The 12,112-nt window shown below is 37.8% G+C and overlaps 1 protein-coding gene across 1 annotated transcript; it reads left to right on the top strand.

Annotated features, from left to right (window-relative positions):
* The first annotated feature begins 1,559 nt into the window (after positions 1–1,559).
* Positions 1,560–11,853, top strand: LOC128235785 (allene oxide synthase-lipoxygenase protein-like). Its single transcript, XM_052950584.1, has 6 exons — positions 1,560–1,685; positions 3,819–4,004; positions 7,085–7,283; positions 7,419–7,533; positions 7,999–8,145; positions 9,684–11,853. The coding sequence occupies exons 2-6, from the start codon at positions 3,822–3,824 to the stop codon at positions 11,020–11,022; spliced, it is 1,983 nt and encodes a 660-aa protein (XP_052806544.1). The 5' UTR covers positions 1,560–1,685; positions 3,819–3,821; the 3' UTR covers positions 11,023–11,853.
* Positions 11,854–12,112: the final 259 nt, after the last annotated feature.

Raw genomic sequence — 12,112 nt, 5'->3', positions numbered from 1 at the left:
AGAGGAAACAATGTTTAACAACGAATTTAACGAATAGAAATAATAAATGTAATTATAATAAAGCGTTTTAGCACCCGTCTGTGAAATAATGAGGATATTCACTGAAGGTTGGAAAACGACCGTGTACTTTATCAATTCTAAAATGTCCGTGTACTTTATCAATTTGGTTTTTGTTCATTTTCACCTGTGAAATATCTATAAGAAATAAAACGATAGGCGCTGAAACCTATAAAATGCATTCAATTTGCTTAAAATAAGATTATTATATAATTATTTATGAATTACACCAAGTTTAGTTATAGATTTGTCATGAGTCGTGTACTTTGCCTAAATTTACAGCTCCGAGAAATCAGTTGGTCAAGATTTTCTGGAAAACTCTAGGATATTAGAGAAAGTTCTTTATAACCGTGGAAAGTGCTCTTAATTGCGGGGTTTATGGTCTTTATTTCACAAAAATTCTCCCAGTATTAAGAAAGTTATTTTTAAAAAACCTGAATCGACACTTGTTGACATCTACTGCCGTGCACTTGACCTGAAAAAGTCACGTGGGTTCTCCACCGTGTTTAAGGTTAACAAAAAAAAAACGAAATCGGACAAGGTCACGTCATTGCGACATAAAAATATTCGACGACCGTTCCCGCGACTTAAATTCTAACAATGAATGTGAGCGCTAAATTAAGGAAATCAAGCGAAGAATTACCGAAAAGGAATTAAAAGTACTAGAGGTACAAGAGTTATCTCCCTTATTATTAAGATTTTGAAGCAAAACTTGCATATTATGTTAAAAGTCAAGTCGTTCTTAAAATAGTTCTGAGGAGAGTTCAGTGTGTGGACACTTTTTATGGTGCCATTTAAAGCGAGAAATAATTAATGAGGATTCTAAATATTGCCACAAGACAAGGTTTCCATAATGCTACTGACGACGGTCTTCAACAAGGGAGGTAATTGTGTGATGACAATAAAAAAGGAGTTCCTTACGGGTACTTGTTTTATCTTTGCCCGCGGGCAAGATAATAATTTCTAGCATGGTCAAATGTTTGAATCTACTTATCTGAGGTGGGAGAAAGTGAGATGTTTGCTATGATGCAATTATTATGTTTGGAAGGTTTATACATGGATTTAATAACTGTAATTTTATTTGTATTTTAATTTCGCAGAAACGTGAATAAACGACATGGAAGTTGCATGGTTACATGCAAATAAGGTTGGAAATGAGGTAACATGGAAATAAGGTTTGAAATGAGGTAACAATGACATAAGGTAACATAGAAATAAGGTTATATAGAAAAGGAAATAAGGTTAAAAGGAAATAAGGTTAAAAGGAAATAAGGTTACATAGAAATAAGGCGATGAAATGCTTTTTGGTGGGGTGGGGGTGGGATTAAAACTGTTGAAGGTTTAGAGAAGGCATTTAAATAAACATACAAATGAATAAGCTTACTCTACTAAAACGTAATGGGACTTTAATGTACAGTGAGCTTTATGATAGCTGTCACTTGGTCACTCATGCATTACCGAAGCAATTTGTTCATAAAAACTTGATTTCTTTAGGATCAATACGAACAATAGTTATACTCGCATATCAAGGTTTTGTGTAATTTTATAACTAAAGCACGCTATTTTTCTCGTTAACGACTACATGATCTGTCAATCTGTTATGTCTTGTACGGACTTTTATTAGTGCCGTAAGTATTACAATATTAAATTTGTGATGTGTTTTCAATGATAATGACTTTTCATAATTGCTTCAGTTTTGCTCTTTTTTTATTAAACCGTAATACAAAAATGCCATCGTTCTAATAATGTTTCTGATTATCTTCTGGTAATGCATAACATATGAGATCAAATATAACTTATCAAAACAATACGTAAATGTGTATAGATATAACCAAGTGTTAAACCCTGTTAATAGAGTTGAGCTGACTAATTTCTGTAATTTTGTAAAATAATCATTTTGTATTCGTAATGCGATTCTTAATATATATACATAATACTGTTCATCCTCTATAACAACACTGTTTATCATACTGTTATTTCACTGTGTTATAAACATACATATGTTTATACCTTATTTAAGATAGTCATACAACAACAACAACAACAACAACAACAACAACAACCTCTTTTAATGTATTCAGGCAATTATGCATATAGCATACAAACAGTTTACGAGCAAACAGGTAAAATTTAGCGGGAAGCATAAAAATAAAATGTAAACAAAAAGATAAATGATTGTTAATCAGTAGTAGTGAACTTGTTTGCAATTAAAGGTAAATCTAGAATGCTTATATAAAAACATTTTGTTATTAACAATTTGCTAGAACAAGAATTTAAACAACTAATTCACCAAAGTCCAAATGTTTGTTTAACAGATGTCACCTCTAAATGTGCCTTTGATGTAATTAACATATTTGTTCAACTATGCACTTGCCTTAAAATGAATTATTATGGGTTTAGGCGATGTACGTTTGTAAAAGTCTTAATAAAATGTCTGTCTGTCTGCCATATATCATTCTGAGTCCGGTACTGCGCTCATGCATTTATGAATCATAGAAGTTACAATTTAAGGTAGTTATACCCTCATGGGCGGCTTTTTAAACCATGATCAACTCGATAATATCTTAATATCATTTCCTGGATTAAAAAAACAACAACAACAAAAATCAAAGCAATTTATTGTCAAATAACAATTTGATTTAAACTTGAAATACATTACTCTTATTTCACAATAAATTATAATAGCGCCATCACTGCGAAAAGAAAAAAACAACATTGGAACATCGACGCGTAAAGCAAAATCAACAAGTTTTATTCACGACCAGTTCTTTATTAGTAAATTACTTCAACCTCTTGAAAACAGTTTACCCAAAACACATCACAATGATTTTCCGTCTGTATTTAAAAAGAATCAATATAATTTGATAATCCCAACCAGCTGTTTCAGTCGGGTCTGCAAGAAATGAAATCTTCATAAAAAAAGCTAATATTCATGTGTACAAATTTATATTTAGTTATTTTTTAATGAAACTATAATGTAAGCTTCTTTAAAAAATGTTTGCTAAAGAAAAGATGAAATAGAAAAATAAAAAAAGTTGGATTCGAACCAGAACATTTTAACCCTCAAAAGTTGTTGTCCTTAGTTTAACAACATAGGCTTAAGCATTAGAATTGAAGAGTTTCAAGTGTAGGTTTTCATTATGGGTGTGCTATCTTAACTTATTAGAACAACGCAACACTCAGTATTACAACTATAAAGCATGGTTTACGAAAAGAAAGTGAAGATATCCTAACATTGAACGGAACGGAATCAGCGTTTATGTCTGTAATAATTTGGTTAATAAATATCATTATTTGTTGGAATGTGCCTTTTTATAATTATACAAACTAAAACATGTTAATGTTGTGACTATACCTTTGTTCTTTGTCATTATCACATGCATGTGAGTTTGGTTTGTGGTCACCAAGCCGGACAAGTGGGTTTATCTCCGGTTTCCCCCACAACAAAAGACCACAATCTCATGTAAAATTGTGCCAACGACAGTGATTAATATAATATTGTAATAACTTGTTTCACAATCGTTGTATGCTAAATATGTTTAAACTAATTATCACATACATGTAATATGCATTGATCATGAATGAATCTGGAATCTGGAATCTTGGATCATATTTACATGACATTTGTGATCAAATTTATCATTTCAAAAACATTTGTATCAACATCAAAAAGTAAACGTACATACCTCGTATTAATAAGGCGAGTTATTTGCAACACTTGGAGTACAATAACTAGTTGGGAGAGTTCTTTGTCCCTGCAGATAATGTACGAATACCGGATAACAGTGAAGACTGGTGATCGACCGCGAGCGGGTACCGACGCCAATGTTTATGTCGTCCTACACGGCGACGCAAACCTGAAGACCCCTCCCACCAAACTGGATGCATTTTTTCATGACGACTTCGAGCGCGGACAAACGGACGTTTTCACCGTGAAAAATATCGAGGTAAGTTGTTTTTTTCATTTTATAAAATGCCTGAGTTGGTTTACGTGACACGGCGATTAGTTGGTTAAGTGGCAAGACGATCAGCTGGTTTGGTGTCACGGCGATCAGCTGGTTTGGTGGCACGACGATCAGCTGATTTAGTGGCACGACGATCAGCTGGTTTAGTGGCTCGACGATCAGCTGGTTTAGTGGCACGACGATCAGCTGGTTCAGTGGCACGACGATCAACTGGTTCAGTGACACGACGATCAGCCGCTTCAGTGACACGGCGATCAGCTGGTTGAGTGACACGGCGATCAAATGGTTAAGTGACACGACGCTGGTTCAGTGACACGGCGATCAGCTGGTTCAGGGCACGACGATCAGCTGGTTCAGGGGCTCGACGATCAGCTGGTTCAGGGGCACGACGATCAGTAAGTTTAGTGGCACGACGATCAGTTGGTTCAGTGACACGACGATCAGCCGCTTCAGTGACACGGCAATCAGCTGGTTGAGTGACACGGCGATCAAATAGTTAAGTGACACGATGCTGGTTCAGTGACACGGCGATCAGCTGGTTCAGGGGCACGACGATCAGCTGGTTCAGGGGCACGACGATCAGTAAGTTTAGTGGCACGACGATCAGTTGGTTCAGTGACTTGGCGATCAGCTGGTTCAGGGGCACGACGATCAGCTGGTTCAGGGGCACGACGATCAGCTTGTTCAGGGGCACGACGATCAGTAAGTTTAGTGGCACGGCGATCAGTAAGTTTAGTGGTTCGACGATCAGCTGGTTTTGGGGTGATCCAGTGATAATAGTCACATTTTTCATTTAATCCGCAGCTGGGGAAGATGGGTTCATAGTCGACTTTAGACAGAGACCGGGATTTGGACATGGCCGGTGAGAATGCCCGACGGGAAATATTCTTGTCCTAAATGTTCAAATAATGGGATTATAAAGCCTAGACCTATCTGAGAAATGTCCCTGCTGCAGGGGTTGGATAACAAAATTTATAATCTGCCCCGTGTGTCCATCACCGGTGAGGCAAAACATGGAGAGGTGCATGCTAAGTAGCTATTTCGTTAATTGTTGTGAAATTGCATGGTTAAGCATTATCATAACGTTACCAATATGATATGACCGCTACTGCACTAGTATATATATATGCAAACAATATCTTAACCGTTCTGCATACATGGACTGCTGTAAACATATGTATTTCTTAACGCTTCAAAGTGTTTCACTATGGTACTTTTATGTTCACATCAGTCATCATAATGCCTTTCACATAGTATTGCGACTCGCGCTATCCGTATATTTTTATGGGAATAGTTTGTTCCAGTCTATCAGGTACAATGGAGAAGGAGGTTAAGATAGTCATCATGTTTTATATTTATCGATAAATAAAGAGCCATAAAGGGAAACTATAATTTACCTACTTCATTAACGCATTGAACCTGAACGGAAAGCCATTTACCATGTTAACGCTTAAAACCAAATCTGCTGGTAAAGAAAAATATGATGTGGATGGCAAAATACTGGAACAGGGCATAGGGGAGTCACGTCGTCATACGAGTCAATATTAATTAAGGGTTTTATAAACAATGTTCATGCTTGAAGATTATTCTTTGTCTGTCAGTAGTTACGGAACAAAGTGAGAAATGCTATTATATTAGTGATAACGTTATGCCTCCAAGCCAAATACAAGAGCATCATTATATTTACCCTAAACAGACACAGGCGTAACAAGGCGTACTCTAATAGGCCCGGTATACTCTTTTACTTTGTTTCAAACTACCATAACTAATGATTTCAATAACTCGGGAAGTCGGGGCAGTAACGATTACCGTAAAAAAGTTCTACGATCTCTTCCACATTACATACTGGGACCAACTCAAAATGTTTCAGGTACGCCCCTGGCTGGTGTTGGTTTTATTCTCGTCATTGTGCATTTCAAATGAGTGCTGGTCATACTTTCACAAATATATTAAAATAATTTAATGTTACGGACGAACCAAAAGAACATGGGTATTTATGTTTGGTTGACGTAATGCACCAGTCAATTGTAACCACGGCCCCTTCAGGCCTGGGGAAAAGCGGGGACTTTGACTTCCGGTCCAGCCAAGCCCGGGTAAGATCCCCGTCCTGCGAGGACGAACTGCTGGTAAAATCCCCGACAAATGCCCCCGCACCACAGAGACCCTAAGTAAGGCCCATTCCCCGCTATATTTGGCGCAAAGACAAAACCACCGCATTCACCCGGCACGGCGGGGTCACCTGAAAGTTAAAAACACGGCCCATTTCTCCGGTATATCCCCGACCTGGTGGGGGGGGGGGGCGTGTTTACGACTGACTGATGCATAACGCGATCGTACTTGCTGGGATTCTGTATGAACCTTATTTTCAAAGGGAGCTTGGAAAAAATAAACCGAAAATAGCTATTTTTCCATCAAACTTGAAAGAACGAAGTATTCATTATATTTAGAAAGCATATTTGTAAAGTGCATTACCTTAGAAACCTTAATAATACAAAGATGCATTAGTTGTTGAACAGGATCCGTCGTGCCTCATGGAGTCCGTAAAAAGTATCATACTGTACATGATTCATTTCGGGAATATATAGACTTGATCAATGATTAAAATTTCACGTGCTGAACTCTTGATATACCATTGAATATCATTCTCTTTGTGTTAAATGCACATTTGGTAATTTTATACCTTAAATACTTAAATTGGAAGACAACGCATTGAATGTATAAATTTTTATCAAAATAGTATTTCTATTATTAAAAAAGTCATTAAATCTTTCTCATTTGGATTGAAAAGAATAGAGTTTGAAAGACATTTAACGTACATAATATCTCTAAAACAGCCTTAAATCGTATCTATGGAAATCCTGCAAATCCACAGGTTTATAACTTGGAGGCGCAAATTTAAAGTCTATAATGGCGCATTCTGGTCTTACATTAGATATACATATCTGTCCTACCCTAGTGACATTGCCACTCAGACAATGTTAGGGAGAGGGGTGGGAGTGCGTCAGCCCCCGCAAAAATAGACGCTAGATCCTATTCTGTGATTTTTTGTATTTCATGACCAGTTTGAGAAAGTGTCGGTGCTGGAGATATGGAAGGACGACGCTGGCTGGTACACGGAATGGAACATTGACACGGTCAAGATAGAAAACCTCTCGGGCGGCTGGGATGCAGTGTTTCCAGTATTCCGCTGGATCAAGTCGAATGTCCACTACAAATTCAGACCATATGACACCTGCCTCCCCCAGGACGACATTTTTCCAGGTAGGAAGTACATTTCACCAAACTCACATGGTAAACGTGTTTAAATTATCAAGCAAATTCAATATTGTTTAAATGTAAAGACAATTCTCATTGTATTTGAGGCCAAACTCCCACAGCGATTTTATTTTATCCCAGAACAACGCACTCGAGAACTTGAGGATAAGCGGACATTGTACGAATACTCGCAGTTGGAACCAGGATTTCCAGTACAAGCGCTTAAAGTTCCCCCAGATGAGGAGTTTTCATTCAGGTTTCATACATGTATTATAATAATTGTTACACCGGGTTAACAAAATATTTTAGAGATGGATTGGTTGAAATTGAAAATTGGTGAACTAAATAGAAATTAATTGTGTAAATATCATAACAAAAGTCAACTGAAGGGAAATTTGGACGAACATTAACGACTCAAATTTAATAGAACTTCTAATAAAAGTCCAGCACGTGAGGGGATTAAACTTAGCAGCTGACATGTTTGTTCCGTACATTGTTTTGCATGCCTTAGTTTTTTTACGATACATTCTCTTGAAACCCAGTGCTATGTACCTAAGACCCCCCCCCCCTTTTAGATCTATTACTCCATTGACACTGTTACGATGTCACGTCAATGTATCGTCGAAAGGTACCGAATTGTCGTAACAGTATAGCAGGGGTCAAAATGTGTTTTACCTTAAGTTAAACTGAAATATGACGTCCTTTTGTGTTGGACCTTTAGTTACCAGTGGGACATCACGAAGAAGAAGTTGATTCTCATGGGGACCAGTAAGTTGAAGACACTGTTTCGCGGTGACTGGCAGTCGGTGGAAGACGTCGAGAGCATCTATGATGATAAAATGTTCCCTCGCCCATCCGACTGCACCAGGTACACATGACCATTCGCTGGCTTACCTTGAATTATCATCATTAAAGTGACTAGCTCATGGTTTGTAAAATGCGCTTTTTTAATTACGAAATAAAGCGTGGCAAATCATAAGGAGTGTTAAAACAAAAATACCAAAAGCTGGAACCCTGCAACAAATGTTGATATTTGCTCAAATATCGTCTTTGAAGACCACAATTTTCATAAACGTTTATAACGCGATCGAAAAATAATAACGGCTGTGGTGTTGTGTGATTGGTTGATTGACATTACCACGTGATATTATTAATATATCATTAACAGGTCAACATATCCTACTACTTAAGTTAAAGTCTCGATGACCTTGTTGACTAGCAGTATGTGTTCTACTCTTTTTCCTGACTTTACTGTCGTGGGTTTGAACCCCACTACAGCCAAAATAACTTTTATATGCTATATCTGTACTTTTATCCGCAATTAAGATATCATAGAGTAGAATAATGATAATATAACTGTTTTCAGATGGATAACCGGGAAAACTAATATTTGGTCCAAAAACATGAGCGAGTCACTTCAAGTATAAACTTTGGTTGACTTTTTAATGTTTGGCTTGGCCGTTGTGCATGCCTCTAAACAGGGTTTAGTTGTAAATGTTCGACTATTGGGCTTGTCCCTGTAGTTTTCAATGTATTATTGAGCACGTTAATTGCCTTCTAACTGTACATTCATTCATATTGTGAACAATTCATATTAAATTACAGTAACAAATGATGTTTGAAAAACGCACAAGATAAAAGTACGGCAAACCGGATATGTTTATCAACTAAAATCTCTAATTACTTGGTATCTGATTGCGAGAAACGAACTGAAAAGTTGAGGAAAAACATACTTCAATTAAATGAAGCAATCATTTCAGTATTAAGCTATAAACGACCTAATATAATACAAACGATCTTTTGATTTACTGTTTTACAACTGATGTATGACGGTATGTTTTACCTTACAAATGAAACTAGACATTTTATAAAAAAAAACAAAACTGCTTAATTAATCACAGCGTATCGAAGGCCGTTTTTTGTTAAAAAGAAACTGTAACTGCACAGACTTTGAAATTGGTGTGAGTTGCCATCTGGTTTATGGCGTCAGACAGCGGTTATTTTCCTTTGGTGTAATCAGTGTTGGTGATCAAAATGACTTCATTCAAAAATTTTAATTTTTCCTTCATGTGAAATGATCTTTTAAAACAACGTTATTTAATGAACGTTTCATAAAATATTGCATAATTATGTGTAAGTAGATTGTTTGTTTTTTCGAAGAAAGCACACTATACCACACATGTATGTTACTGATATCTAGATATTTTGTACGTATGTACAGAGATCTTCAATTAGATTGAGATAATGCACGATACTATTGTCAAGTTATTGACAAAATCAATGGCGTAAATACAAGCATGCGACCTTTAAATTAATCTTACTGCCCATTTGATCTTGTGTTTCAAAATAAGAAAAGCATTGATTTAACATATTTCTTGTACTTATAACATGTTTTGAACTTTGAAGGTGGCTTAGTGACGAAAAATTTGGACGACAGCGTTTTGACGGTTTGAACAGCATGGTCATTCGTCTGTGTACAGAGGTGCCTCCGAAGATGGCCGTTGATGACGAAATGATGCGTCCCTTTCTACAGGGCCTATCGCTTGAGGAGGCGATCAAGTCAAGGCGAATGTTTGTGATTGATCATAGCATCATGGATGGAGTGCCCACTCGCCCGGGGGTTTTCTCTTGTGCTCCTATTGCGCTCTTCTTTCGTCGGGATGACGGCAAGATAGTGCCTGTAGCGATCCAACTGTTTCAGCACCCGGCGCCCGACAATCCCGTGTTCTTGCTGTCAGATCCGAAATACACATGGATCTTGGCAAAAATGTGGTTTAACTGCGCGGACGCACAGATTCATCAGTCGATCGCGCATCTTGGCTTCACACATATCGTCATGGAAGGCTTCATTATCGCTGCTCACCGTCATCTTTCCCAGTCGCATCCCATATTTAAACTGCTGGCACCGCACTTTTTATACCTGATTGCCATCAACCACCGCGCTATAGATAAGCTAATGAACCCTGGCGGCCATATTGACAACACACTCAGCGTGGGGAGAGACGGTGGGGTCGAGTTAATTGGCCGCCATCGGCCATTATGGCAATTGGACGTAGACGGTACCCTTCCGGCAGATCTTAAGGCCCGCGGAGTGGATGACCAAGAAGTAGTACCTGACTACCCTTGCCGTGATGACGCCTTGCTCTCTTACAACGCCATACTTTCGTACGTAACGAAGTACGTACATCTCTACTATGCCGCCGACGACGTGCTTATCAATGATCCAGAAATTCAGTCGTGGCGCCGCGACCTTGATCTGCCAATGGAGGCTGGCGGCCTTGGAGTCAAAGGAGTCCCCGGAAGTGATGGAAAGTTCACATCACGTGATCAGCTTGTGTCGGTTCTGACAAGCATCATATACACGTGTAGTGTTGGTCACGCATCTGTGAACTTCAAACAATATGACGAATATGGATTTCCAATGAATTACCCGTCGTGGCTGAAGGGTGATCCTCCGAAGGACAAATCTGCAAAGACAGAAAGAGACATTTTAAACGCAATACATCCACGAAAGGCTCAAATGAAAGTGATGTTGGTTTCAAAGATTTTGAGTGAGCGCAGTACAAGGCCGCTTGGGGATTTCGAGGTCGACTACGTTTACGACCCTCCTGCGGTGCAAATACAGAAGGAATTTCGCGAGCAGCTCAAGAATGTCAGTGACGTCATCAAGCGCCGAAACGAGACTAGGGAATATCCCTATCCGTATTTGGACCCGGCGGAAATTCCAAACTCGATAAGCATTTAAGAGTTGACCTGCAAATCATGCAACAACTTCAACACAATGGGTCATGCTTTATAGTTATAGCAAACGATTATGGAACAAATAGACATTGTGGTGTTGATATTAATATTTGTTAACTGTACATGTTTATTAGTATCAATGTAAGATCGCACTATATTTCACCCGGTGATAACCAAAAGCTATATTTTAAGAGTGGCATAGCCACAAGTAGTGTTTAGGAGGCGAAATATTATTGCGATGTTAGACTTGTTATTACTACATAAAAGTACATAAAAATGATACTTAATTGTTGTCTTTTCGAAAGGCGCGAAAAAGTGTATCTGAACGCTAGTTTTATATAAAAACTGTATCATGACATTAATTCATGATGATGACGTCATTTATGATATAAAAGAGGATATGCGTAGTATATATTAAAATACAATTCTGCTAACAAATAGGAACTACTGGAACTATGCTTAAGTGCTTAAAAGCCTTACACTTATGATTTTAGATGGACTAGGATCAATGGGCAAAACACGAGCGAAAAACACACAAAAGGCACGCAAAGACAAAGTCTTAAAATGTACATGGATATAAATATGATTATCAATACAAGGTCGAAGTTGTTTCCTTAGGGATATATAAAATATATATTTTGATATATGTATAGTATGTCTGTGTTGTTCTGTGCGTTTTGTGTCTGTTGGGCTTTGACCTTGTGCCTTTTAAACGGGGTCATCGTAAATTGTTTTATTACTGGACTAGTGACTGTAGTTTTATAGTATTTTTGGAATGTTCAGTAATTTTAATCCATTTTCGATCTTTTCACTTGTTTGAGCCGCCGGTTATTTATATTGTTGTCTACGGAGCCTCAGTGCAAGTTGGAGAGTAGATGCCGGCTCTTTTCAGTTATCTTTCTGTTAAGATATTAGAAAAAAATCAGGTCACTGAACCACAGTTTTTTCAGCATCTAAACCGATTCCGCCATGAGTGAAATAAATTTATATTTGGTATTCACGAGATAAAAATCTATTGCGATCATACACTAAAACAAACTCCAAGCTATCACACAAACATCGGGCCGATGTAGGCTCAAAGTCGGCATATCGGT

This window comes from Mya arenaria, chromosome 1, assembly GCF_026914265.1.
Source record: "Mya arenaria isolate MELC-2E11 chromosome 1, ASM2691426v1".
In the NCBI taxonomy this organism is placed as follows: Eukaryota; Metazoa; Mollusca; class Bivalvia; order Myida; family Myidae; genus Mya; species Mya arenaria.
Note: the sequence above shows the minus strand (reverse complement) of the source record. Positions and strands in the feature narration are given on the sequence as shown.

Excerpts from the sequence above, each read along its gene's own strand:
- LOC128235785 (XM_052950584.1), top strand. The coding sequence starts at position 3,822 with ATGTACGAATACCGGATAACAGTGAAGACTGGTGATCGACCGCGAGCG. Across the intron at positions 4,005-7,084 it reads TCACCGTGAAAAATATCGAG|TTTGAGAAAGTGTCGGTGCT; the intron begins GTAAGTTGTTTT and ends TTTCATGACCAG. Across the intron at positions 8,146-9,683 it reads CGCCCATCCGACTGCACCAG|GTGGCTTAGTGACGAAAAAT; the intron begins GTACACATGACC and ends TGAACTTTGAAG.